Genomic DNA, 26344 nt, shown 5'->3' with positions numbered 1-26344 from the left:
CTATAAACAAAAAGACAAACCTATGAAATCTAAGAGTCATTGAGAACAAAGTAAAAAGATCTAACATGTATCTAATTAGAGCTTCATAAAGACAGAGAGAGACAAAAACCTTTCCAAAATGATGAAAGAAATCAATCCAGTTTCAAGAATTCCAAAGAAAAATAAGCAGGACAAATAAAAGGAAATACTGACTTAGATAAATCACTGTTAAGTTGCTGAATGTCAAAAACTAAAAGATCTTTAAAACAGCACCCCAAAGATATATTTACCTCGATTAATAATAATTAGATTTACATTCATTTTTTAATAGTAGCACTGTATGATAAAAGGCACCAAAATGGTAAGTTCTATGAGGCAGAAAAATAATAATTCCCAACCCTAAATTTTATAGTTAGTGAAAAAACTTTTCAAAAGGAACAAAATAAAAATAAAAATAGCTCAGAAAGAAAAATTAAGATAGTCTGCCAACAACAACAAAAAAAACCCTTTCTGAATAAAATTTTACTTATTCCAAGTAAAACTGCTTCCACATGGAAATTGCAACATTGAAAAAATGGACAAAAATGTGAATAAAGCTAATCCAATATTAACTAAATAAAGCAATTATCATATTCTCATCAAATTTTAAAAGAGAGAATTAATATACAAAAAAATCTTATAACATGGAAAGAGGTAATCAGAATTAAACCTTATTCTATGCCACAAAACTCATTCACACTGATATTCTAAATGACACAAACCAACCCAAAATACATACTCCAAAACTGGAAGGTATCTGTAATGAAAATTGGCACATGAGTTCAGAATTATTAAAATCACATGGCATACTCAACTCTGCAACTCTGAAGGATAATGGCTTGTGTAACCTCTAGGAATACAACAGAGATAGAGGGGTGTGTGTGTGTTTGTACACGTGTGTGCATGTGTAGAGCTTTATTAAGAAATAATTCACATATCATATTTACACCAATTAATTTAGAACACTGACTTTTGATCACTCAAAAAAGATACTCCATCACGACTCGTAGTTGTTACCAATTTTATGAATATTCACCTATTTTTGCCTAACTCTCCTGATTCCCAGGAAATCACTTATCGACTTTCTGTTTCTATATATTTGTCTATTATGAACATTCTCTAAAATATTCCTCCTACCTAAGTGTTGTTCTATAACTTTGGAGATCATGCTGATCAAAGGAGATAGAGTGTGTTTTGTTTGGTTTGGTTTTTAAGCTTTGTTCTATTGAGCACCATCTTATGGCAGATAGATACTCTTGAAATGGATAGAGGGATTCATAATCACCATTAAACAATAAAGATGAAAGAAGGGACCTCGTGTACCAAGGGAAACCTGAAATCTTATCACTGCTTTTTGTTGAATATATATAAATTTTTACCTTTTTTAAATTACTGGGTAATAAATTATTTACTTTCTAACTTTTTTTCTAACTTACTTCTTTAATATAATAGTGGGAGAAAGCCCAATCAACTTATATAATAGGTTTTGTATTTGGACATTAGTTTCTAGGCATTGGGAAGCAACTACAGCTACTGAGCAAGGAAGTCATAGAATTTGAGCGTGGTTTAGAAAATTATTCTAGAAATGATCAGTATTTTGTTTGATAAGAGTATAAACCATTGCCATTGAAATTGAAAGGCAAACCCAACCGGAGAAAGCACCAAATCTATTGATTACGTTACTGCTTTCCGGCTTTGTAGCATCTGTAATATGTATATATGTTTGTGGGTGTATAATACACATATATCCCTCTCAACCATATATATATATATATATATATATATATATATATATATATATATACACATACATACACATACAAACACATACATATAACACATACATATCGAGGTAACTTCAATTTTGTTGTTCCTCTAAAATATAGATCTACCACAAAGAAAAAACTTTTCTTTTACATCATATCATTTAGTCAGCTTTTCTATAACATATATTATAAATTTATTTATCTATACACAAAATACACACTAATCTGAGTATACAGATTTTACAAACACATGCAAAATTATGGAAAATTGATGGCTTATAATTTAATGTAAACGTTTTGAAGAGAACACACCCCTATTGTTTTAAATAAAGGATCATTAAATCAAGGAACACTTTTAAAAAGCCATTTATTTCACTATATTGATAGATTGATCTCATGCCTTCTCACATAAAGCGGTATTTTTTAAAAGAAAACCTATCAAGAAATGTAACCCAGTATTCACAGTTTGATAAATCTGAAACGTGTACTTCCAATTGAGAGATACAATTGCAAACGACAGCCTGCACAAATGAAACAGAGAGAAACTGACTGAGGGGGGACAATAGAATTGAGTGTACCTTTCAAAACTAGAGCTGTAATCCAGTTTGTAAGAAAATAAAGAATGGAAGTATTGGCCTAAACTCCACTGAATCACAGAAGCCTAACACAATATAAAACAAGTGACATCCTTTTCTCAGAGAGGCGAAAGCCTCATTGAGTCTAGCGATTCAATTACCCTCTCAACCTGGAAAGAACCCCCCTCCTATATTGAGGTCCACTGGCAAAGCAATGTGGGGCAACCTACATTGTACACAGCTGGTAAATATCTAAAAACCTGCAGGCTTTACAAACAAGAATATTTGACCTTTTATGATTGCTACAGTGATTCCTCAACAAAAAATTACTTACAAAAGTTTTTTTTAAATGTTTGACAAAAGATTAACTTTTCAATTAAACATCATCAAATATCTCATAGTCATACAGAAATCTTTTAAATACATATCTAAGCACAATGCTCCATTCGGTAAAGAATATGAACAAATTAATGAAACAGAAAGAGGTTTCCCTAAAATAAAGATGACTGTGATCTTGCTTAGACATTTTGTAAACTTCTCTAAGAATCTCATTTGTCTTTTTTTCTAGACATTCTAGACATTTGTGTAGACCTTGAATAAATGAAGTGTGTACTCATAAAATAACGACTGAATTCTGAAATATCTATGAAAAAAATTGAGGTAGCCTGTATATTCTAAAATAGTCCATCAAGATTATCATATTTCCTCCGGCTTGATGTGTGGAGTGTTAACTTAGACATATTTTTTAGCGAACATACTTTAGACTTCAAACTTTGGACACTCCTTTTCTGATGAGATCTTTATTAAATAAATAAGATTTTATAAACAAATTTATTTCAAAAACAGCAATTACTTGTACAACATTTACTATATTGAATGAATAGGGAAACTAATAATTCCACATCAACAAAATATTTGTTGAGTAATTACTATATTAGACATTTTCATAGAAAAACATTATTCAGTTTATAACACAACTCTGTAAGATAGATGCTACCTTTCCTTCATAAGTGAAAGTAAGGAGGTAATTTTCCCCAGTTTCACAATAAGTGGTTTATCTAAAAATTCAAACTGGACTTCAAATCCTAATAAATCTGACCAGTTGCAGATTAATGCCACGTCCCTAAACCCAAGTAATAATTTTTAAATTCTTTCAAAACCCTAAATTGATATAAAAGTATTTATCATTTTTCTCCTCCTAAATTATTTATTTTAAATACTTTACATATATTAAGAAATAATCAAATAATCTTTATATGTAAAAAGGTACCTGGTTGTTGGAGTAGGAGTTAAGGTATCTTTACAGTGTTTTAGAAAATCAGTGGTAAATCTTATGAAAGGATTCTCTATCTTTATAGGAGACTTTCTTCAGCTTTGTTCATCCTTAAAGAATTAGACACTTGGGCAAGAGTTCTCAATGCTCTCTTCACAAAAACAATAGGTACTATTAATTATTCAATCAATCAACTATTCACTTAGTGAATAAAAACTGGGCTTAGACTTACATTGATTTCTTTAAAAAAAACTAAAGATCAAAATTCTTTGTGTTCTACTCATGCCCATATAAGCCTTGTTTCTATTTTTTGTTGTATTTTCTTGCTACAACTCTGAGTCACTATAAATTATTTCAAATCTTAAACAAATTAACTAAATTTTAGTTAAAAAAAAAAAATCTATTTCCTTGCTATATCTGTGCGTTAGACTTACTATCAAAGCACACTTTCAAAGATATTTCACAAATCATAATAGTGTTCTGCTGATCAATGACAGTTCTTGTCTGTGAGTATTTAGCAAGCATAAAGTCAATCTATTCGGTGTCTTGAATTTTAAAAATCATTCACTTTAACATAAACTAATTTTCGAAACAAACAAATTTTCATGATAAATCACAACTTGGAAGTGCTTAATTAATAAATGTGTCACATTTTTAAATGCCTATAGAAATCATATTTAATGCTTAAATCAGATATGCTAAGTCAAGCTGTATGCTGTACCCACGGATAATAATAGAGAACAAGATCAAATACTCTTATTTTCATTTGCAGAGTTAAATCTGAATTTACCTTGTTTGCAATACTTGTGATGAATGATTTAATATCAAGATTAGTTGGACAGCTCTTCTGACAGGGGGCATCTGCACATTTCAGGCATCTAGGAAATAAAATAATTGCATTAAGAATCTACAAGATAAGTGAGCTAATCTATATATTTTCTACCTTATACTCATTCAGAGTCAGTGTCTAGTAAGTATAAACAAAATTATATTATTTTTAGGTAAAAAAAACTTTTTTTTTGAGACACAGTCTTGCTCTGTCACCAGGTTGGAATGCAGCGGCATGACCTCGGCTCACTGCAACCTCTGCCTCCTGAGTTGAAGCGGTACAAAACATTTTTAAGCAATAAATACAAAATTTCTGTGTTTCAGCTTTTGTATTCCTCTTGAGGTGCATAAATGAGAATCATGCTGGCTAGTAACTGCCCTGCTTCTCAGAGTTTCTTCTTGATTTTAAGAGAATGATACTTATTTAGGATACACCATTCGTTCACTCTCTCAGTTTTGTTTTGATCCCTCACTACGATGACAATGCTTGGCATGCAGTTTTTTATGGTAAGGCTTGTAATTCTTTTAGACCAAAATTATTACACAAATGCAAAGATCCAAGGTAAAGTCTTAGTTTACCACTTGAAATATCCTTTCTTCCACTCTTCCTTCCTCCCACCTTCCCTCTCTGTCTGCCTCCCTCCTTCTTTCCAATTTTCTGGTCTTTCAACCTTCATCGTGTTCACATGACAACTGAGTTCTGTAGCAGATACTTCAAAGCATAGCCCAGATCCACTCCCTTCAAGACCAAAGCTTTATTCCCACAGCTACCTTCCCTCTGCTGCTGAAGAGAACAGGTTCCACAAGGTCAGGCCTCCTTTCCAGTAGCAGCACACAACCAATTCAAGGTCACTGCGTGGGTTTAGGGGCTCGTTACCCACTCCCGTATTTGGGGAGCTAGTCTGCAAGGAGCCACTGAAGCATTTATTGTGACTATTTGCCCAATCCCACTTCTTCACTCTTCTACAGATGCTAACCTGCATGTAAACTTCCTGCACATTAATCACATCTCAGACTCTGCTTCCTGGGGACGTGGCCAGAGATATATTAAAACTTTGTTGCACCTAAGAACCACCTAGAAGCTTGATAAGTGGCACAGACTCCACAGAGGAGCCCCTACAGAGTCCAAGTTACTGGCCTGGGAATCTTCATTTTGAAAAAGGGCCTCTGAAGTGATTCTAGTATTCATAATTGGAACCACATTGTTAGAACCAGAATTCTATAATTATTCACTTGGGACAATTAAAACCAATGGCCAGACTTGTCCTTTATTTTCACATTAACTTACATGTTTTTTTTTCATTTATTCATTCATTTAATACATATTTAATGAGCCTCCATTACATGGCAGACCCTGGGATATGAGAATGTAAAAGTGTTGGAAAATGATCACCATGGTCCTATCATAGAATATGCAGTTTGAATGAAGTACAGACACAGAAAAAGCCACACACTGGTCAAAGTGGACAATGAGAATTTGGGTGAAATATAGCATGCTAAGGGAGCAAAGAAGAAGGACAGTAGTCCTGGAGGAAGACAGTCAGCACAGGGTTCTTGGGAGGAATAATACTGAAATAGAAGCTTGAAGAATCAGTGGACATTAGGAAAGCAAATGACAGTGGGATTCTGAGTGCAGGATCACTTAGGAGAATGACCCAAGAATAGCAAGAGTATTCACAAATGCCTGGAAAGGAAAGAACATGACGGGGCAGGTGAATGAATGAATTTTGTCTCGCATAAAGTGAGAGTGGGAGTAGAAAGAAATGAGGCTGGAGATAGACAACTAAAGAAAACACACAACTGCCAAATGTGTCAGAAAAAAAGCATTCTCCAAGAATTTCACTCAGAATGAATTCTACATTGCTCAGTGACAAAGGTGACTAGTTAGCTCATTTTCTATACACGTCCATGTGCAAAGACCTTGGTTCATTCCCTTCATGAAAACAAAACCAGTCTCCTTGTCATTCTTTTGTGAGTAAGAGAGCCCTCTTCATTGTCTGAACCAATTTCTCAGTACCTAATTAATATCTTGTTTTTAAATCTGATCTCTTTTCTCTGGTTTGTGCCCTTAGCCTTCTCTCTAAATTAAATTTTACACAATGAGTACCAAAGGTTTTTCATAATCAATTGTCCTCTCTGAAATGTAGTCATTAAACCTCTCCCCTATCATTTCTCTAAATGTCATTGTTAGATTCACATCTATCATTTAGTTGAATTCCTATCTGCTCATACTTAACATTTTTCCCCGAAACACTATTACTGAGTTCAAAAGTAATTTCTTCAAAGTATAATTTGCAGCATACATTGCAAACAATGCAAAAAACTTTGTAATGTATGGCCTATTTGGTTCTTGATGTTAGAATAAGGTGATATTTATGCGTGTAACTGTCACCTAGATAAATACGCTGAGCATGAATAGTTGTGTGAAAGGATTTTCTTTTATGTCACAATATAAAAAAGCTAAAAACTTAGCAAATAATATACCAATTAAACATCATCTTATTGTTGAAAAAAAGTTTTTTCAACAATTATACAATATCTGACATTACACAGGAATAAACACACACACACACACACACACACACACACACACACATACACACACACATATGGCACATCATATGGATTCTGGTTATCCCTAATGAAATCACAAGTTTCCTGCTTTTCTTTTTTCTAACACCCAATGTGAATAATAACACAATTAAAAAATAAAGTTATAATGTCAGCAGGTATAAATGAATCAAATTAATGTGTAGTGTATTTTTCTGTTCTTCCAGAGAAATCTTATATTCAACGTAAACAGATTCACTTAACAGCATTGACAATGTAAGGATTTTTAGTTGTGGTTATTAAGCCTCTTTACCAAATAATTCTCCTTTTATTATTGAGCTAGTTCACAAATAACAGCTGTTGAAAATGTCAGATGTTAATGAGGCAGGGCCAGGCAAACCTGAATTGTAGCATTCTTTTTTCCTTTGGTGTCATGAATATGCCAGAATGGGCAGACTCTGATAATAATACCATCTTGCAATTCTCTAAGCGCTCTGCAGACTAAAGTGCATCAGGCTGCCATTAATCCCACTTATCACTCTGACAGCTCAGTAATTACACTACTGCTATAGCCAGGTAGTCCTAATAAAATATCAACCACTGCACTGGAATGCATACTGGTGAGATGTTTTATTAAACTTCGAGGGGTGGGGGTTGATCATCAAGTGACATTAGTGTTGACCTATTTTTCTATTTGACAATAAATTATCCTTTGACCATGCCATAATAGATATTACAGAGTGCATTTACTGTACCAAATCAGAAAGGTACTGCATTACAATGATATAGGCAAATGGTGTAAATAAAATAGCAGAAATGCATGTCAGAATGTTATTACCTAAATTGCCTTAAATGATTGATACCATGAAAAATCACAGACACAGTACTTAGGGGAATATGTCAACAATTATTGTAAACCACAGTTCCACATAAATTTCTCCATAATTTCTACATAAAAGTAACATTTAAATTACACTTGTTTTCATCTTTGGTCATTTAATTCCCCTTTTACCTTTCAAAGTTTCTCTGTTATAACTTATTTTTAAATGCATAATCAGCAAAAATTAATTCAGATAAACAATTATGTCATACTTTTATCCCCAAATAATTGTTATACATAAAGTTAAATAAGTGTATTAGATTTTTTTAAATGCAAGAAAACAACCTGGAGTTTTCACTAGTCACATACTTTTTAAATCTTCACATTTAATACAAAGCATAGCAATGTATTTCACTAAGAGCAAAATATAGAATTTTTAATCAATGTTAATCTTTCATGATTCAACATGACCATAAAAAATGTATGAAAACTTAAGTACTGATACTTAAAGGCCAAAAACTATTAAAGATATATTTATCCAGGATATTTCTCTGGAGAAAGAGAAACATGATTCCTCTTCTCAAATATCAGTGAGGCTAGACAGTTTTACTCCATAGTATGACACCAAAAATATTATAGTGAGTAATGAAACAAGCGGCATTTCATTCTTCACACATCTGAGAACAGATGCCTGCTTCTTTTATTGGTAACCATCCACAGCATTTGGAATTGTAACCTATGCTTGTTAAAGAATTTTCTACTCCATGAGTTTAAATGGCTGAATTAATTTCTTTCTCAGTTAAAAAATAATAAAAAAAAGACTTACATATAAATCGATCTGAAACCCTTAAAACTCACATTGCATTGTCTTAGCTTTGCTAGGTTTTGGTTTGATTGAGTCAGCATGGTTTAATCAGGCAATGTAAGTCTATATTAATCTATATATGATGGCATTAAGCAAGAAAGTATTTACAGTAAAAATTTAAAATATTTTCCTAATAGTAATATTGCATTTCCTCAGATATTTCATGTTCAATATCATCATCTACCATCATCATCTATCATCAGCAATTAGGTAAGGTCTACCTAATTGAGATGCAAAAGATGGATTCAAAACACTGTTTCCCTAACTTATAAGCATCAGTGTAGTTTAATATCTTCCCCAATGGTGCAATACATTTACTGAAAATTGGGCAGAATCAACTGTCCAGTTGAAAAGAAGTGTGAATAAAGAAATCGAGGTTGGAAGTGTCATTCATGCACGAGTTCCACAACTTTTATCCTTTGTTTCCAGACCCTATCATAATAAAAGGAGACAAGAAAAATGGCTGGTATCTTTAAAACATGATGGGACTAACTCCATGTTCTGATCCATTAAGCAGTCAAAACAGCCAAAAGCCAATCTCAGCTTCCAATAATTATCTGCCTATTTATATCTCTCTGCTTTTCTTAATAATCCACTAACAGCCCTTCCTATGTACTTCTGACTCTGCTTCTCTGATTACACCACAGGTTTTTAACAGCTTAGGGCTATCTGGAACTAACTTTGAATATTCTTAAATATGCGTCTTGGCCCAGCCTCTATTATACTGAGCTGGAAGCTACGAGAACATAGTTAAAAGTAACTGAATTTTTAATGCTGTGCACCATTCTGCCATTCAACCACACCTGTATGTTCATGTTTTAAGATGTTTAATATTTATTTGTATTTACATGTTAAGCGAAACATAATTTTAAATAGCTATTTATCTCCTAGAAATTTTCATTTGCACGTGGGTGCTTCAAAACAATTAAAGAGGCAAATTTAGAACAGAACACAATTCACACAATTGATGCTCAAAATTATTTGTTGGATGATGATAATCAGGAAGCTGGGAATAAAACATAGTTGAGAACTTTCCTACAAATACTTTCTGTAGTCTATGTCGAGGGATTATTGGTTTTGCCATATAATAATAGCTTTAAAATGTATAGTTCATACTTTTTGCATATTTTGAATTAAATGAAGGGACTTATGTTAAATTCCATACTCATTATTTATCTTCATACATAACAGATTTCTAATAATTTATAAGACTACTTCTATCTCCACCTCATAGATGAGTCTCCAGTCATCTCCCAGAAGCAGAAAGAGACCAGTAGCCAAGACAGTGGAGGAAATGACTGAAACACATTTAGAATCTTACACCCAGGACTACCCCATCTACGTATAAAAACAGGTTAGAATTTTAAAAGGTGGTGTTCTACTGACCCCGTCTCTTGATGACATCAGTGCCTCTGCCAGAGTAATTTGAAGACTGAGAAAAAAGCAGTTAAGAAGTCACAGCTAGAAAAGAAGTTCAGTATCATCTCTCCTGGAGTCCAATTTGAGTTTAGGAAAAAAAAAAAAAAGTGAAAGGTAGTCTTGACTGTCTCCTCAAGAGGCTTCTCAAGTCCAGATGAAAAGGTTAGGGTTCTACAGTATCACAGAGTTTTGAAGGCGTACCCAACCTTAGCAGTCACTGAGGCACTATGACTCAGAGAAGAAAAGTTACTTGTCCTAAATCTTCCTCAGAATGTATGGCAAGCTTTTATAATTCAGTCCATTGCCTTTCTATTCTGTAACACTTATTTTCTTCTAATGCTATTATAAGGAAGTTAGTTTTATTATAATTTTAAGCAACTTTGATTTAGTCATTTGTGCTGAAAAGATACTTTTATTAGCATATTCTTATTAAAAAAAATACGCTACAAAATCCTTAATAGCGTAAGAAACCACAACCTCAATCAAGTACATTCTGTTGTCTTACAAGTAAATAAAATACCTTATAAAAAACAGTACATATCACCTTTTATAAAATTTTAAACAAGAATTGTCTTATTTTACTATACAGGAAGAAATACCATTATGATTATTAAAGGTTGTTGCTCTTAAATGTATTTGTTTCACTTTCTTACCCTGAAAGTGATTTGGATAAAGAAGAAGAAGATTCAAAAATATGTTTTTGGTATACAGTGGTGAAATAAGAAAGATGTGATGGAAATGGTATACATTAATAACTGCAGAAGAGTCACTGGAAGAAAACACACACATCATGAATACAGATACAGACAGATATAACCAGGAATGAAAAGAGAACACAGCCCATATAAAGAAAGTAGGGTCAGTACTTAACGCTTTCTGAATCTGCTGGGGCTTTCACTTATTGGAAATATAAATGCTATATACATGAAAATATTTAAATAGTTGCACTAAACAATGACCAAAAGGCCAAAAGAAAATGTTTTTTTGTTTGGTTTGGTTTGTTTTTTTTTTGCTAAGTGAATGGTACTGTTAATTATGCTGAAAATTATGGGGTCAAATGACATTACTGTAGGTTGCAGCATTAAGGAAAAGTGTCCCAATTCTCACTACTCTCTGTTAGGAATTTATTTATGGAGCATAAGATCATGGTTTATAACCTGAAGTGTTAAAATTGAACAAAAAATAAATTATTAATCGCAACTATTAGAAGTAATTAAATATTAGCTATTCACCAGTTTTTATATATCAATAATACAGAAACAGTAACAGTAAAGTCAATGCAGGAAAAATACATAAAAGCATTCATTAAATGTTTTCTTGCCCAACAGATATCTGGGCACTAAAATAGCTGATATAATTTGATCCCTGTCACCTGCAGCTACAACAGAGGTACACTTTAATCAAGAAAACCAGAGAATACTATAGATAAAAGCTCCGCTTTATGTCCTGGAGGGACGGGCTTGTTGGCAACACTCTCCTAGGAAGTCATTCTTTATTCACCTTAAATATGGTGAGGATTGAGAGTATGTACTTAAAAGGATTGAGGGAGATGGCAAGATTCCGGAAGATAAGATTTTCCTCTGTCTTGTTGTAATGAGAAAAATAGCAATAAACCATGTACCTAGGATAGGATGCTTTACAGAAACTGTCTATACTTAGCATAGTCAGTCAGTTAATACATAGCATACATGCATTTAGTGCATACATGTAATATACATAAACATACACACACACATACACACACACACACACACACACACACACACACACACACACACACATACTAATGTGTGTGGATGCACCCAGACTTTCATGTATACTAATATTAAATGTTCAAATGTGCTTGCTCATCCAAAGCCTTTAAGTGTATTACCTCAGGAAGAATAGCACTAAGGTTAAGAGTACAAGCTCCGGTGCTTGATTGCCTATATTTAATTGTTAACTTCACTTTACTGGTTTTAAGATGTTAGGCAAAGGACTTAAAACTCTCTGAGCATAAGTTTTCTCATTTGCAAAAGGGGATAACTTGTACATCTAATTGTTGCAATAATTTTTAAAGATTACACACTTAACATGCATTTCTTCAGTAATTCAACAGATATTCTCATAATCTTCAATATATTCTGAAAGTTATATATTGCTTCCTATTCTATAATCTGGAAGGAATTAGTGAAGAGCCAAAGTATAATATTTTACAATTATTTTTGTACATTAAACATAGTAGATATCTGACAAACATATATATGTGTGTGTGTGTGTGTGTATATATATATAAATATAAATGTGTGTGTATATATATGTGTATATATGTTTGTCTGAAATCTTGAATGGAGAAAATGAACACTTAAAGCATATATATATATATATATACACACACACACACACATATACATGTATATATATACACATGTGTATATATATACACACATGTATATGTGTGTGTATATATATGCACATATATAATATACATGTGTATATATATGCATGTGTATATATATATGTGTATATGTGTGTATATATATGCTTTAAGTGTTCATACACACACGTGTGTATATATATACGTGTGTGTATATATATACACATGTATATATGTGTGTGTATATATGTATATATATGTATATATGTATATATATGTATATACGTATATATGTATATATGTATATATATGTAAATATATATACTTGTGTGTATACATACGTGTATATATATGTATGTGTGTATATATATGTATGTGTGTGTATGTATATATATATGTGTGTGTATATATATATATATATATGTATATATATATATATATATATATATATATATATATGCTTTAAGTATTTATTTTCTCCATACAAGATTTTAGAAGAAGGAAAATAACTTTTCCTTCTCAGGAGAACCAGAGAAGCCTTCTTACACAGAGAAAGTTATGTTTAAAGTTGAAGAACAGGTAGGATTTGACCATGTAGAGATTAGTATAATAGAACTTAATACTGACAGCAAGTTATCAATGCAGTATGGCTCTTCATTTTATTCTACACAGGAGCTGCCACCACACCATGAACATTTTAACTGCCCAATAATGTGAAATGAATGAATGAATGAATGAATGAATGAATGAAAAAAATACAGGGAAAAGAAACAACTGTCTAATGCAATCTACTAAAATAGATTATAGGCTCATCCAGGACAAAAACTAAAATTCATTACTGGTTCTCAGTGCATATACTATTAGCTGGCACATATACAGGTGCTTATATGTGTTTATGAAAAATCTCTCAATCACTGTACTTCAGGAAATCAAACAACGAAAATACATCTCAATCTCATCAGTGGTCTGATATTATCTACAGTGTACTATATATGGAATCCTTTCTTCTGGAGGCTTTTGGTTGTTTCCCCATGGTAATGGTATGATGTAAAAATATTCACAATTGCTAAAAAGAGAATAAAATATCTAGGAATACAACTAACAAAGGATGTAAAGACCTCTTCAAGGAGAACTATAAACCACTGCTGAATGAAATAAGAGAGGACACAAACAGATGGAGAAACATTCCATGTTCATGGTTAGGAAGAATCAATATTGTAAAAATGGCCATACTGCCCAAAGTAATTTACAGATTCAACACTATTACCATCAAGCTACGTATGACCTTCACAGAACTGGAAAAAAACACCTTAAACTCCATATGAAACCAAAAGAGAGCCCACATAGCCAAGTCAATTCTAAGCAAAAACAACAAAGCGGGAGGCATCACACTACCGAACTTCAAACTATACTACAAGGCTACAGTAATCAAAACAGCATGGTACTGGTACCAAAACAGAGATATAGATCAATGGAACAGAACAGTGGCCTCAGAGGCAACATCACACATCTACAACCATCCAAACTTTGACAAACCTGAGAAAAACAAGCAATGGGGAACAGAGTCCCTGTTTAGTAAATGGTGTTGGGAAAACCAGCTAGCCATGTGCAGAAAGCAGAAACAGGACCCCTTCCTGACACCTTACACTAAAATTAACTCCAGATGGATTAAATACTTAAACATAAGACCTAACACCATAAAAACCCTAGAGGAAAACCTAGGCAAAACCATTCAGGACATAGGCGTAGGCAAGGACTTCATGACCAAAACACCAAGGGCATTGGCAACAAAAGCCGAAATAGACAAATGGGAACTAATCAAACTCCACAGCTTTTGCACAGCAAAACAAACAGTCATTAGAGTGAAGCAGCAACCAACAGAATAGAAAAAATTTTTTGCAATCTACCCATCTGACAAAGGGCTAATATCCAGAATCTACAAAGAACTAAAACAGATTTACAAGAAAAAAACAAACAAGCCCATTCAAAAGTGGGCAAAGGACATGAACAGACACTTTACAAAAGAAGACATACATGAGGCCAACAAACATGAAAAAATGCTTATCATCAGTGGTCATTAGAGAAATGCAAATCAAAACCACATTGAGAAACCACCTCACACCAGTTAGAATGGCAATCATTAAAAAATCAGGAGACAACAGATGCTGGAGAGGACGTGGAGAAATAGGAACACTTTTACACTGTTGGTGGGAGTGTAAATTAGTTCAACCATTGAGGAAGACAGTGTGGCGATTCCTCAAGGACCTAGACATAGAAATTCCATTTGACCCAGCAATCCCATTACTGGGTATATATCCAAAGGATTATAAATCATTCTACTATAAGGACACATGCACCCGAATGTTTATTGCAGCACAGTTTACAATAGCAAAGACCTGGAACCAACCCCAATGCCCACTGATGATAGACTGGACAGGGAAAATGTGGCACATACACACCATGGAATACTATGCAGCCATCAAAAACGATGAGTTCGTGTCCTTTGTAGGGACATGGATGAACCTGGAAACCATCATTCTCAGCAAACTGACACAAGAACAGAAAATCAAACACTGCATGTTCTCACTCATAGGTGGGTGTTGAACAATGAGAACACATGGACACAGGGAGGGGAGCATCACACACTGGAGTCTGTAGGGGGGGAATAGTGGAGGGACAGCAGGGGGTGGGAAGTTGGAGAGAGATAGCATGGGGAGAAATGCCAGATATAGGTGATGAGGAGGAAGGCAGCACATCACACTGCCATATGTGTACCTATGCAACAAACTTGCACGTTCTTCACATGTACCTCAAAACCAAAAATGCAATAGAAAAATAAAAATAAAAATAAACATTCTTCTAAAATAATTAAATTACAAATGATAGGAGAGATAACACAACATACTATGAAGGTTTTACTTTTGAAAATGGCTATATTTCAACTAAAAGTGTGCCTGATCTTTATCATGGGTGTATATGTTTGAAAAATATCTGAAGGATGCAACTGGTTAAGTATGAGAATATTTATTTTTTCCCATTTCATACATCATCTCCTAGGTATTCTGTACAGCCTATCTCCTTTTCCTTTTTCAATTGTTGTTACAAGGTGAGATGGCAACAAAATATTTCTTATGTTCCAGGGTAGGGTAGCAAATTTCCCTGACAAAATAGGCTATCAATGTACAAATCTGGTCTGTCTTTCTATAAGTATTTATAACTAAGGAAACACCTATATTTTATGTATCATGTTAATTTGCATATGTTTAAACATATGCAACCACACATATCCATAATAGAGATTAGTTATACATTTAGTCAACATGTAGCCACTTTCAGAAGCCCAAGGTGCACAATATTTTTTATAGTCCAACCATTTCATAGTTACCATTTTTAACTCTAACAAGCCATATGCAATTTTTTTTTTGCAAACCAAGATATTATTGCTTGCTCACCACAACTATAGCCCCCCTTCGTATTCTAGACAGCTGTTACATGATGCTCAATACCCTTTTGGCCCTTCACAGACCTTGGTGAGTACTAACAGTTTTTATTATAGCTTTCCTACTGCACTGTAATCTTATTTTCCCTGGTCCATTTCCCCACTAGTGTCATAAACTCTTTGATTTATATCAGAAAATTCTTCCAGGCTTCATGGAATAAAATACATTATTTTGTGTAGCATATTCACATGCTATGCAAATTATCTTCTCAATTTTTGAAATACCCGTTGTATGTTTATCTTAATTTCAATGAAGATCCTTTAGAAAAGTTTTTAAAAGTGATACACATTTTTCACAGATGCCCTAGAAGTAAACTTTTCAGCAAACTTCAAAACTGAGAAAGCTCTATATTTTATGACATATTTACAGGTAATTTCAGAAATAAGATAATAGTAATAGTAATCTGACATATAAATTCATAGCATGATTACCTCAGAACTTAAAAGAAAAATAAAAATTTGAAAAATAGATGTGAAAAAGGAAGTCAAATAGTTAAATTCATAAAATAGGTTATTTGTTCCTATATAATTCCTATATATATGGAATATGTTACGAAAAAATAGTACGTAGACAAATATGCAAACCTACCTTAGGGCATGTAGATTAAGATTTAGGATAGATTTTACTTTTCACAATGCTATATTATTTGCATTTTTAAAAATAAAAAACAAGACATAGATGTTGATTGACAACTAAACTCACATTATCTTATGTAATTTTTACTTGTTGCACTGGTCATCTGAATTGGCCAGGCAGAAGCAAACCAATGATAATCCCATATATGAATTTACTTTCTCAAAGTCTTTCCAAAGCCTTGAGGAAGATGGCTTTGAGAAGCAAAGAATTCAGTTAAGAGTTTTACTAGAGTGACCACAATGAATATAAAACTGACCCTTGAACAACATGGGTTTGGGCTACATGAGCTCACTTATATATGGGTTTGTTTTCAACCAAATAAGGACTGAAAATGTGGTATTTGTGTGGTACAAAATGTGCCCATATGGAGGGCAAACAGAGGAATGCATGTGCAAATTTTTGTATATGCAAGGGTCCTAGAATCAATCTCTAACATATACCAAATGATAAATATATTTCTGAGTATTTAGTGGCTCATAAAGCTACCATAAAAAAGGGCTGAGGTGGATGAAAAGAATACAGAGCAACAACACAAGTGCTGAAGGTACTCACTAATTAAGTTGAAAATACAGGAAAAACAAAAAAGTTTGGCCTTAAAATTAAAAGACAGTATTCATCAAGAATAGAATCTTTGAAACCCCAATCAAAACAAGCAATGGGCAAAGGATTTGCTATTTAATAAATGATGTTGGGAAAACTGGCTAGCCATATGCAGAAAGCTGAAACCGGACCCCTTCCTTATACCTTTTACAAAAATTTACTCCAGATGAATTAAAGATTTATAACACCATAAAACCCCAGAAAAAAACCTAGGCAATACCATTCAGGACATAGGCATAGGCAAGGACTTCATGACTTAAACACCAAAAGCAATGTACAACAAAAGCCAAAATAGACAAATGGGATCTAACTAAACTCCAGAGCTTCTACATAGCAAAGGAAACAATCATTAGAGTGAACTGGCAACCAATAGAATGGGAAAAAAATTTTCTAACCTACCCATCTAACAAAGGGCTAATATCCAGAATCTACAAAGAATTTAAACAAATTTACAAGAAAAAAAAAATCAAAAAGTTGGCAAAGCATATGAACAGATACTTTTCAAAAGAAGACATTAATGCAGCCAACAAACATATGAAAAAATGCTCATCATCACTGGTCATGAGAGAAATGCAAATCATAAACACATTGAGATACCATGTCATGCCAGTTAGAATGGCGATCATTAAAAAAATTGTTGTCTGGAAACAACAGATGCTGGAGAGGATGTGCAGAAATAGAAACACTTTACATTGTTGGTGGGAGTATAAATTAGTTCAACCATTGTGGAAGTCAGTGTGGCAATTCCTCAAAGATCTAGAAACAGAAATACCACTTGACCCAGCAATCCCATTACTGGGTATATACCCAAAGGATTATAAATCCTTCTGCTATAAAAACACATGCACATGTATATTCATTGCCGTACTGTTCACAATAGCAGGACCCAACCCAAATGCCCATTAATGATAGACAGGATAAAGAAAATGTGGCACATACACACCATGGAATACTATGCAACCTTAAAAAGGATGAGTTCATGTCATTTGCAGGGACACGGATCAAGCTGGAAACCATCACTCTCAGCAAACTAACACAAGAACAGATAACCAAACACACATGTTCTCACTCATAAGTGAGTGTTGAACAATGAGAACACATGGACACAGGAAGGGGAATGTCATACACCTGGGCCTGCTGGGGGGTGGGGGGATATGGGAGGGATAGCAGCAGGTTTGGGGAGAGGGGAAGGATAACATTAGGAGAAATATCTAATGCAGATGACGGGGTTATGGATGCAGTAAACCACCATGGCACGTGTATGCCTATGTAACAATCCTGCACGATCTGCACATATACTCCAGAACTTAAAGTATAAAAAAATCACTTTAATTATTTTTAAATTATAATCTTTACTATTTTTACATGGTATTGGATACTTACTAAAAAGAGTAGAATAAAGTAGTGTATTATTATTTTTAAAAAAGAATAGCATCCCGGCCGGGCGCGGTGGCTCAAGCCTGTAATCCCAGCACTTTGGGAGGCCGAGGCGGGTGGATCACGAGGTCGAGAGATCGAGACCATCCTGGTCAACATGGTGAAACCCCGTCTCTACTAAAAGTGCAAAAAATTAGCTGGGCATGGTGGCACGTGCCTGTAATCCCAGCTACTCAGGAGGCTGAGGCAGGAGAATTGCCTGAGCCCAGGAGGCGGAGGTTGCGGTGAGCCGAGATTGCGCCATTGCACTCCAGCCTGGGTAACAAGGGCGAAACTCTGTCTCAAAAAAAAAAAGAATAGCATCTTGTCTTGAAGTAAGTAAATGTCTCCATATCTTAGCTGCCTAGGTATAACTGAACAATAGAAATCATTCAACTCTAAATTATTAAAAGGTTCTGTGTTCTAAGTTCTGTGCTGGCAAAAGGGAGGACTTACTGGAACCTACACAGAAGATGATGACTTAATATACTGGACATATTTCATGGAGAGGGCTTTCAAAATATATATGTATATACATATTTGTCAGGGCACAGTGGCTCATGCCTATAACCTTAACTCTTTGGGAGAATCACTTGAGGCCAGGATTCCAGATCAGCCTGAGCAACATAGCAAGACCCTGTCTCTACTAAAAAAAAAAAGGTAAAAGAAAAAAGAAAGAAATTAGCCAAGCATAGTGCCTCTACTTGCAGTCTCAGCTACTCTACAGAATGAGGCAGGAAGATTGCTTGAGCCCAGAAGGTCAAGGCTGCCGTGAACTTTGATTGTACTCCAGCCTAGATGACAGAGTGAGAATGCTGTGTCTAAAAACTATTTTTTTTTTTAATTTGAGATGGACTCTCTCTGTTGCCCAGACTGCAGTGCAGTGGCGCCATCTCAGCTCACTGCAAACTTTGCCTCCTGGGTTCAAGCGATTCTCATGCCTCAACCTTCCAAGTAGCTCAGATCACAGGCATGTGCCACCATGCTTGGCCAATTTTTGTATTTTTAGTAGAGACTTTCACCATGTGGGCCAGGCTGGTATCAAACTCCTGATCTCAGGCAATCCGCCCATGACGGCCTCCCAAAGTGCTGGGATTATAGGTGTAAGCCACTGCACCTGGCTTAAAAAAGATTTGTGTGTGTGTGTAGTCTTTTTTCTTTAAAAGTGCAACATTGACTGCCATTGTTATGAGGATGAAATAACACATTTGGAAAGCAATGGCAATATATGAATTGTTTTCCTCTTAGAACTGTTGAGTTTCATGTATGGCGTCTGTACAAGTTTACTTAGAAGTTTTATTCCATAAAAATGGTGCCACTCTCCCTTTTTCAAAAATAAAAAGTAAACCTACTTCACACACACACATATTAAATTTAAATATTCATTCATTTTACTTAGCTAAATATATGTTGATTATGCAAAGTGAAAGGATAATTTATTCAGCACAAACTTTTTTCTAAAGTTTTAATGCAATCTTCGTGATCTTTTTAAAATCCCTATCTGATGATGACATTCTTTGTAAGGGGAGAATCTTGGCACAAGATGATCTCTGAACCTTGGCTTCTATTGCATTTCCACAGTTAGAGCTGCAACACCTGCCCAATGCTAGAACTCTGCTCATAGTTCCATGGGTACGTCATTTTCACACTGTGCATTCCACATGCTCATCCCTCTCCTGAAGAGCTGCACTTCAAATTTCCATCAGAGCTCAGTTCAGTTGTCTCCTGTGGAACCCCCTGGCTATCATGCTTGGAGCCATTCTGATCTCTCATAGCAACCTGTGGGTTTCTTTATCAAAGCAATTATCACATTGGACTGTAACAGCTGATTCACTTTTCTAGTCTATCTTCTATTTCCTCCTTCAGTGAGAAAATGGTTGGGTTCCTTTATCTTTGAGGTTAGTCTACTTGGAAATAAATCAATTTTGAATTCAGATGAAAAAGCAGGAATTTTGGCAATAACTCAGTTATTTTACAGTTAATGTTTGAGAAAAAAATATTTTTAAATACTGTTCTTCAAATTTATGTAAATAACAGATCTTTATAATTTAAATATTATATTTTATTTATTTATTAAGTATTTATGTAAGGGGTTACTATATTCTACCACCGTTCTATGTGTTTTATAAATGTCAACTCATTTAATTTTTATTATCACTCAGTGAGGTACACATAAATATTAACTCCTATCTTTACAAAAACCCAATGAGATAGATACTGTTGTTATTCTCATTCTAAAGAAAAAGATATTAAGGCACAAAATTTGCTTCTCGATTTAGGTTTGAAATATTTTAATGCCTATTTGTATGATCCTGGTAATCATCAAGAAGTTAATCAAGATCTCCTAAAAGTTTATAATTCTGATTCTCTCTGCCACTTCCTCAGAGCAGTGTATGGTGACATCAGGGCTTGCCTCACAGTTTGAGAAAGGCAGATTCAGGACTCTTATCCAGGTTTGGCTTGCTCTACAGACCAGGCTGTGGGGTTTTGTTATTTCATTTCTGCAATAGTTCTCGTAATGATAGTCAGTAATCCCAGAGAACTTGAGAAAGTTTCCTGAAAAAACACATTAAAACCACGCATATCATAGTCATTACTATATATTTTATAGATGACTGATTTTAGAAAAAAAGCTAACAAAAACTCCTTATTTATTTACTAGGAATCCAGCAATAATACTTGCAGATCATGTCATTATTTACAAAGCATTTTCTCATATGTAAATTACCCGTAGAAATCAGTAAGATTAATTTTTACAGTAGAAATACTAGACAAATAAAAGTAATTAGAAACAACATGTATAACTATCAGAAATATGAGGCATAATAGATAAAATAAAAATACACATATAGTAGATAAAATAAAAATATATATCCAACATGTATAATCATGACCCTAAACTAATTATGTCCATATCCAGCATCTGGAATATTACATAACGTGACAAAAAAAGTAGCTCAGATTGACCAGGCATGGTGGTTCACGCCTGTAATCCCAGAACTTTGGGAGGCTGAGGCACGCAGATCACAAGGTCAGGAGTTTGAACATGATGAAACCCAGTTTACCCAGGAATTTCAACATGGTGAAACCCAGTCTCTACTAAAAATACAAAAGTTAGTCAGGCATGGTGTCAGGCACCTGTAATCACAACTACTGAGGAGGCTGAGGCAGGAGAATCACTTGAACCCACAGGCGGAGGTTGCAGTGAGCCGAGACTGTGCCATTGCACTCCAGCCTGGGCGACAGAGCAAGCATCAGTCTCACAAAAAAAAAAGGAGCTTAGATCAAAATTGCCCCACTAAAACTACTGTGCGGACCACTATAACCTCACCAAGGTTTTGTATGAAATGGCTTAAGATATTAAATGCCTAAGAATCAATGCTGATGTTGCACATGAAGACTGTGGAAATTTCAGGAAATTAATGAATATGGGTGAAAAACAGAACATTATTTAATGTTTAATCTTCTCAATTTAATTCCCATCTTAAGGTAGACCAAGTTTTCAGGCAATGGCACTGCTTGGAAAATGAACTAATATAGAGATGACCTATTTATTAACGGAAGATTTTTCGAGAAAATTAGCCTAGAAGCTAAAGGACACAGTGGTCAGAAACAATATCTTGAACAAAGTCATTAAAATTAGCTGCCTACAACTTAATATGATTTAAATTCAAAAAACAGAAAAATAAAAAAAACTAAAGCCAAATAATGTGTGTGTGTGTGTATATATACATATATATATATATATATATATATATATATATATATATATATAAAGAAATTGAGAATTCCCTCCACTATGCTCCTAATGAGATACACAGAAGCACTGACAATGCTGTCACTGTACATCTCATGCTCCATGAAATTTCAGAAAGCTGAATGAAGAATTTGAGCGAAGGTAATAGTACTTAAATGTGTTTGTGTTCTGTGGAATCTTAACATAGTATTTGTGCTGTTCTTTCATTCTTTCTTTCCTTCCTTCCTTCAATAAACAAACATCTATAGAGCACTTACTACTTTCTTGAGATTTTGCTAAGTGCTGGAGATAACAGGATGAATAAGGTATAGGTTCTGCCCTCAAGAATCTCAGAGAGGTGGAGTCAGAAAAATAAATGCTCGATCTCAGAATATGTAGAGGTGGGGTAATAGAAAGATAAGAGATACAGGGTGTGTATGCTATTTCCCCAATACAAACCCAAGTTTAGAGGTGCACTCATTTGCTCACTCCTCTATCTTCAAAGCCTAGCATAATGCTAAAGATACAATGATCGTTCAGTTTTCATTTGTTTACTAACTGAATGGGGTATATATTTGTTTCTTCAGGGAGAATGTGAGAGAGAGAGAGAGAGAGAGAGAGAGAGAGAGAGAGAGAGAGAACTTCTTGTGGACAGGCCAAGTAGTAACACAGGGCTTGAAGAAGACACATTATGTGAAGAATTGAAAGCATTTGTCACTATCCTACTTAAAAGCAGCACAGAGGTTGTAGGACAATTCTCTGGATGGCCTTGCACCAACCCAATTCTCCCCTCTTTCTTGCTTGTAGGAAAGAATAACTATAGCATGTGCTATGAATGCAGCATCCTGACCTATGAAGGGACAAACTAGAAAAGATCAAGCTCTGTTCTAGTCTCCCTAGAGACACAGTCCTTAAACACTTTAGCCCAGTATGTCGTATGATTCCAGGGAATAGAATCGAGGGCAGGCTGCTTCCCTGAGTCCCTTAGCTGTGATGCCAGTGTGATACTCACATTAATGTTATCATTCACACTTGGGCAACTTCCCTAAACCTTGGAAGACTGGCTCACATGAGTCTTAGGCTCCTGTTTTCTCTTACTATCTGTAAGCAATAAACCTACCTCATGCAACTTGTTGCATGTGACCATGTTTTGTCTCACCAGACTCAGACAAGCTGGTAATTAGGGCAAGGTGAATCTGCTTCACAGAGCTCTGCCCAACTACATTTAATTCACCCACTGTAAACAAATCATCCCTTCTTTCAACTGATCTTTTATCCATACACCATACATCTGGTACCCACTGCCACACAGTATCATAAAAGCCAACAGAGTTTAGTGGATTCTGGATTTAAATGAAGCTCTGTTATTAGCTTTGTGATCTTGGGAAAGTTATTCAAATCCTTTGTGCCCCAGTTTCCTCATCTAAATTGCTAATTATAGTCTAGACATCACACCCTTATGGGGAGGATTAAATAAATAATACATGTGGAACATTTGGAACAGTTCTTTCCATTAATGAGTGCTCAATAATGTAAATCACTGTTGTAAATTATTTGTATTATGATCTAGGAACAACGGAGAATACAATGTAGGAAATTAGCACTGTTTTATTTAATAGCTATTGGGGAGCATAGAGTTACAGTGAAAACTGTAAAACAGTGACTATCACATTTGTTACTGTGAAAATAGATAATTATGACAAGCACCAAAAACATCATGTTTATAGTAGCTGCTCAATAAATGTTGCCTAGAAAACATGATGAAAAATATCTTAATATTCTAAGTCTATCAAGGGGGAACACAGAATTGAAGTACTATCATGGTGAATAAAAACAAACTGAGTAACCAAAGAGATAAAGAATAAAAATTGTAAATGTCATAGGCATCCATTAGGATTATAATGAAAGCAGCAGCCATAGATGAAGCCAAAAGTAAACTGATCTCCATAGATACCCGACTTGTACCATGAGTTACATCACACAATAACTTGGCACCCATTATCTTATTTCTCCAAATGACCTCTTCTTTAGTTCATTATTAATGGTTTTAACGGAATTGCTTCAGTAACCACTTCCGTATTTGGGTAGTGTAGATAAATTTTTATGTCAGCAGTGAAAAGAATTATTGAAGCCAAGGGTGGTAGGAGCAGGCAGGGAGGCAAACAAATTGCCCTTTGTCAAGGGAAGATATCTGATAGAAGTTTCTTTGCCTCCTTTATTCCTCACATCTAAAATGGATATTTTCCCAAAACATGAACACCTCCCATATGATGAGACGACACTAAAGTTTCTGCTTTAATTAAAAAAAAAGAAAATGAAGAGAAACTTATTTTAAAACAATATTACAGAATAAATTTTTCTTATATGCCACCTTTTCATTAAGCTGTGAAATTTCTCACCTGCTCCCTACTTGGTATTTTTTTAAGGTGAACTTTTCAGAACAACCCCACAGAGAGGAAATTGCTTTGCAAGCTAGGAAGATATTAATCTGTTCTCCCAGCATCACGGGTGCATAAATCCTTTTTTATTGAAGAGGTGTTGTTAAAGTTCTATATATAAGACGACAGTACAGTATTGATTTTGGTAATGCTGATACAAAAGCAGTATTTTCAGTTAAACATGCTATATTCTTTCAATCTTCCTGCCTTTGCTTTTGCTTTTCCCTCAATACTAAATATGTGACTGCTCATTTCCACTCTCTTTCTGGCAGGTTCCTGGGCATCCTTCAAGACACAGCATTAGGTGGCATCTCCTCTTGAGAAGCTTTCCTCAACTACCCCCACACTCCTCCTAAAAGTTATTCTTTTCCTTCTTCATATCCCCACATTTTTCAAACTATAATATAATTATTTTTAAGCTAACTGTATCCCCAAATAGTCTGATCAGGCTCAGGAGGACATTCATTCATTCAATAAATGTTGTTTGAGTACCTGTTTGGTCCAAGGCCATGGGAAAATGATGGCAAGTAAAACAGAGACAAACTCTTTATTTCTGCAACTTAGAATTAAACAAGTGAACAGGCAAACATTGCATTGTAGACTAAGTTTATATTATGATAATGTAACACAATGAGATGAGGGGATCAGAAAAGTTCTTCCTGCTACATCAAGAATAAGCAAGAGTTAGCCAGGGTGAGGAGATGAGTGGAAGAGGCAGAAAAGAAGTGCAAATACCATGAGATGGCAGGAGGCCCAGCATTAGGAGGCTTTGAAAGAAGGCCCTGGTTTCTGAATCAGGAGGTAGGCCCAGTGAGGCTGATGAGGGCAAGGAAAATGCCAGGTAAGTCTTGGATTTTCAGCAGCAGCAGCCACACCAGGTGTTCAACAAATGTCTTTTGAATAAATAAATGATAATACTAACAAAGGTAACTATGACATGGCTTGGTTTTTGAGGGTATACATTCCTATCGTGAAAAAACTGAAATTTTAGAAGGTAATTTACCTCCCTTACTATAAATAGGAGTATTTTTGCCTTGTTAAGACTTTCACCTTTCTGTGTTCTTAAAAATAATTTAGAGAACTATAATTCAGTATTAAATACAGAATATAAAATATTTATGATGCAAGTAACTAGAAAAACAAACATCTTACATACATCAGCTTCTAGGGGACGTATTCATAATACGCAGAAAGTTTCCCTGTGGATCCAAGGGGACGTAAACCACACAATCTCTTTAGGAAAAAAACGATCATCATTTTCCACATAGTGTTATCAAGTGAACACCCAGTAAGGCAGCTTGGCACTAACCGTTTCTTTTGTCTGTACTACTGAATTCCCGTAATACGAACTGATGGAGAAATGGAGTACCTGCCCCTGACTGATTATCTCATTGATAGATATCTCCCATCACAAAACACTTCGGCCATGAGGCAATCAAAGATACCCAAAAATAAACTTTTGGGGGAAGACAAATTAGAGAATCTAACCCATAATTGTCCCACTGCATTGAAATAACGCTGGACAAATAGTGCTTTCTTGCTGCTATT

The 26344-nt window shown here is 34.6% G+C and overlaps 1 protein-coding gene across 1 annotated transcript in view; it reads right to left on the bottom strand.

Moving 5' to 3' along the window:
* Nucleotides 1–26344, bottom strand: part of DPYD (dihydropyrimidine dehydrogenase) — an 856217-nt gene that overhangs the window by 657748 nt on the left and 172125 nt on the right. Inside the window, exon 4 of the mRNA XM_039460876.2 lies at nucleotides 4423–4510. Coding sequence (XP_039316810.1) covers nucleotides 4423–4510 — 88 coding nt within the window. The remainder of the gene's footprint in view (nucleotides 1–4422; nucleotides 4511–26344) is intronic.

The sequence above is a fragment of the Saimiri boliviensis genome, chromosome 11, assembly GCF_048565385.1.
Source record: "Saimiri boliviensis isolate mSaiBol1 chromosome 11, mSaiBol1.pri, whole genome shotgun sequence".
Taxonomy (NCBI): domain Eukaryota; kingdom Metazoa; phylum Chordata; class Mammalia; order Primates; family Cebidae; genus Saimiri; species Saimiri boliviensis.
This window is presented reverse-complemented; position numbering and strand designations above follow the sequence as displayed.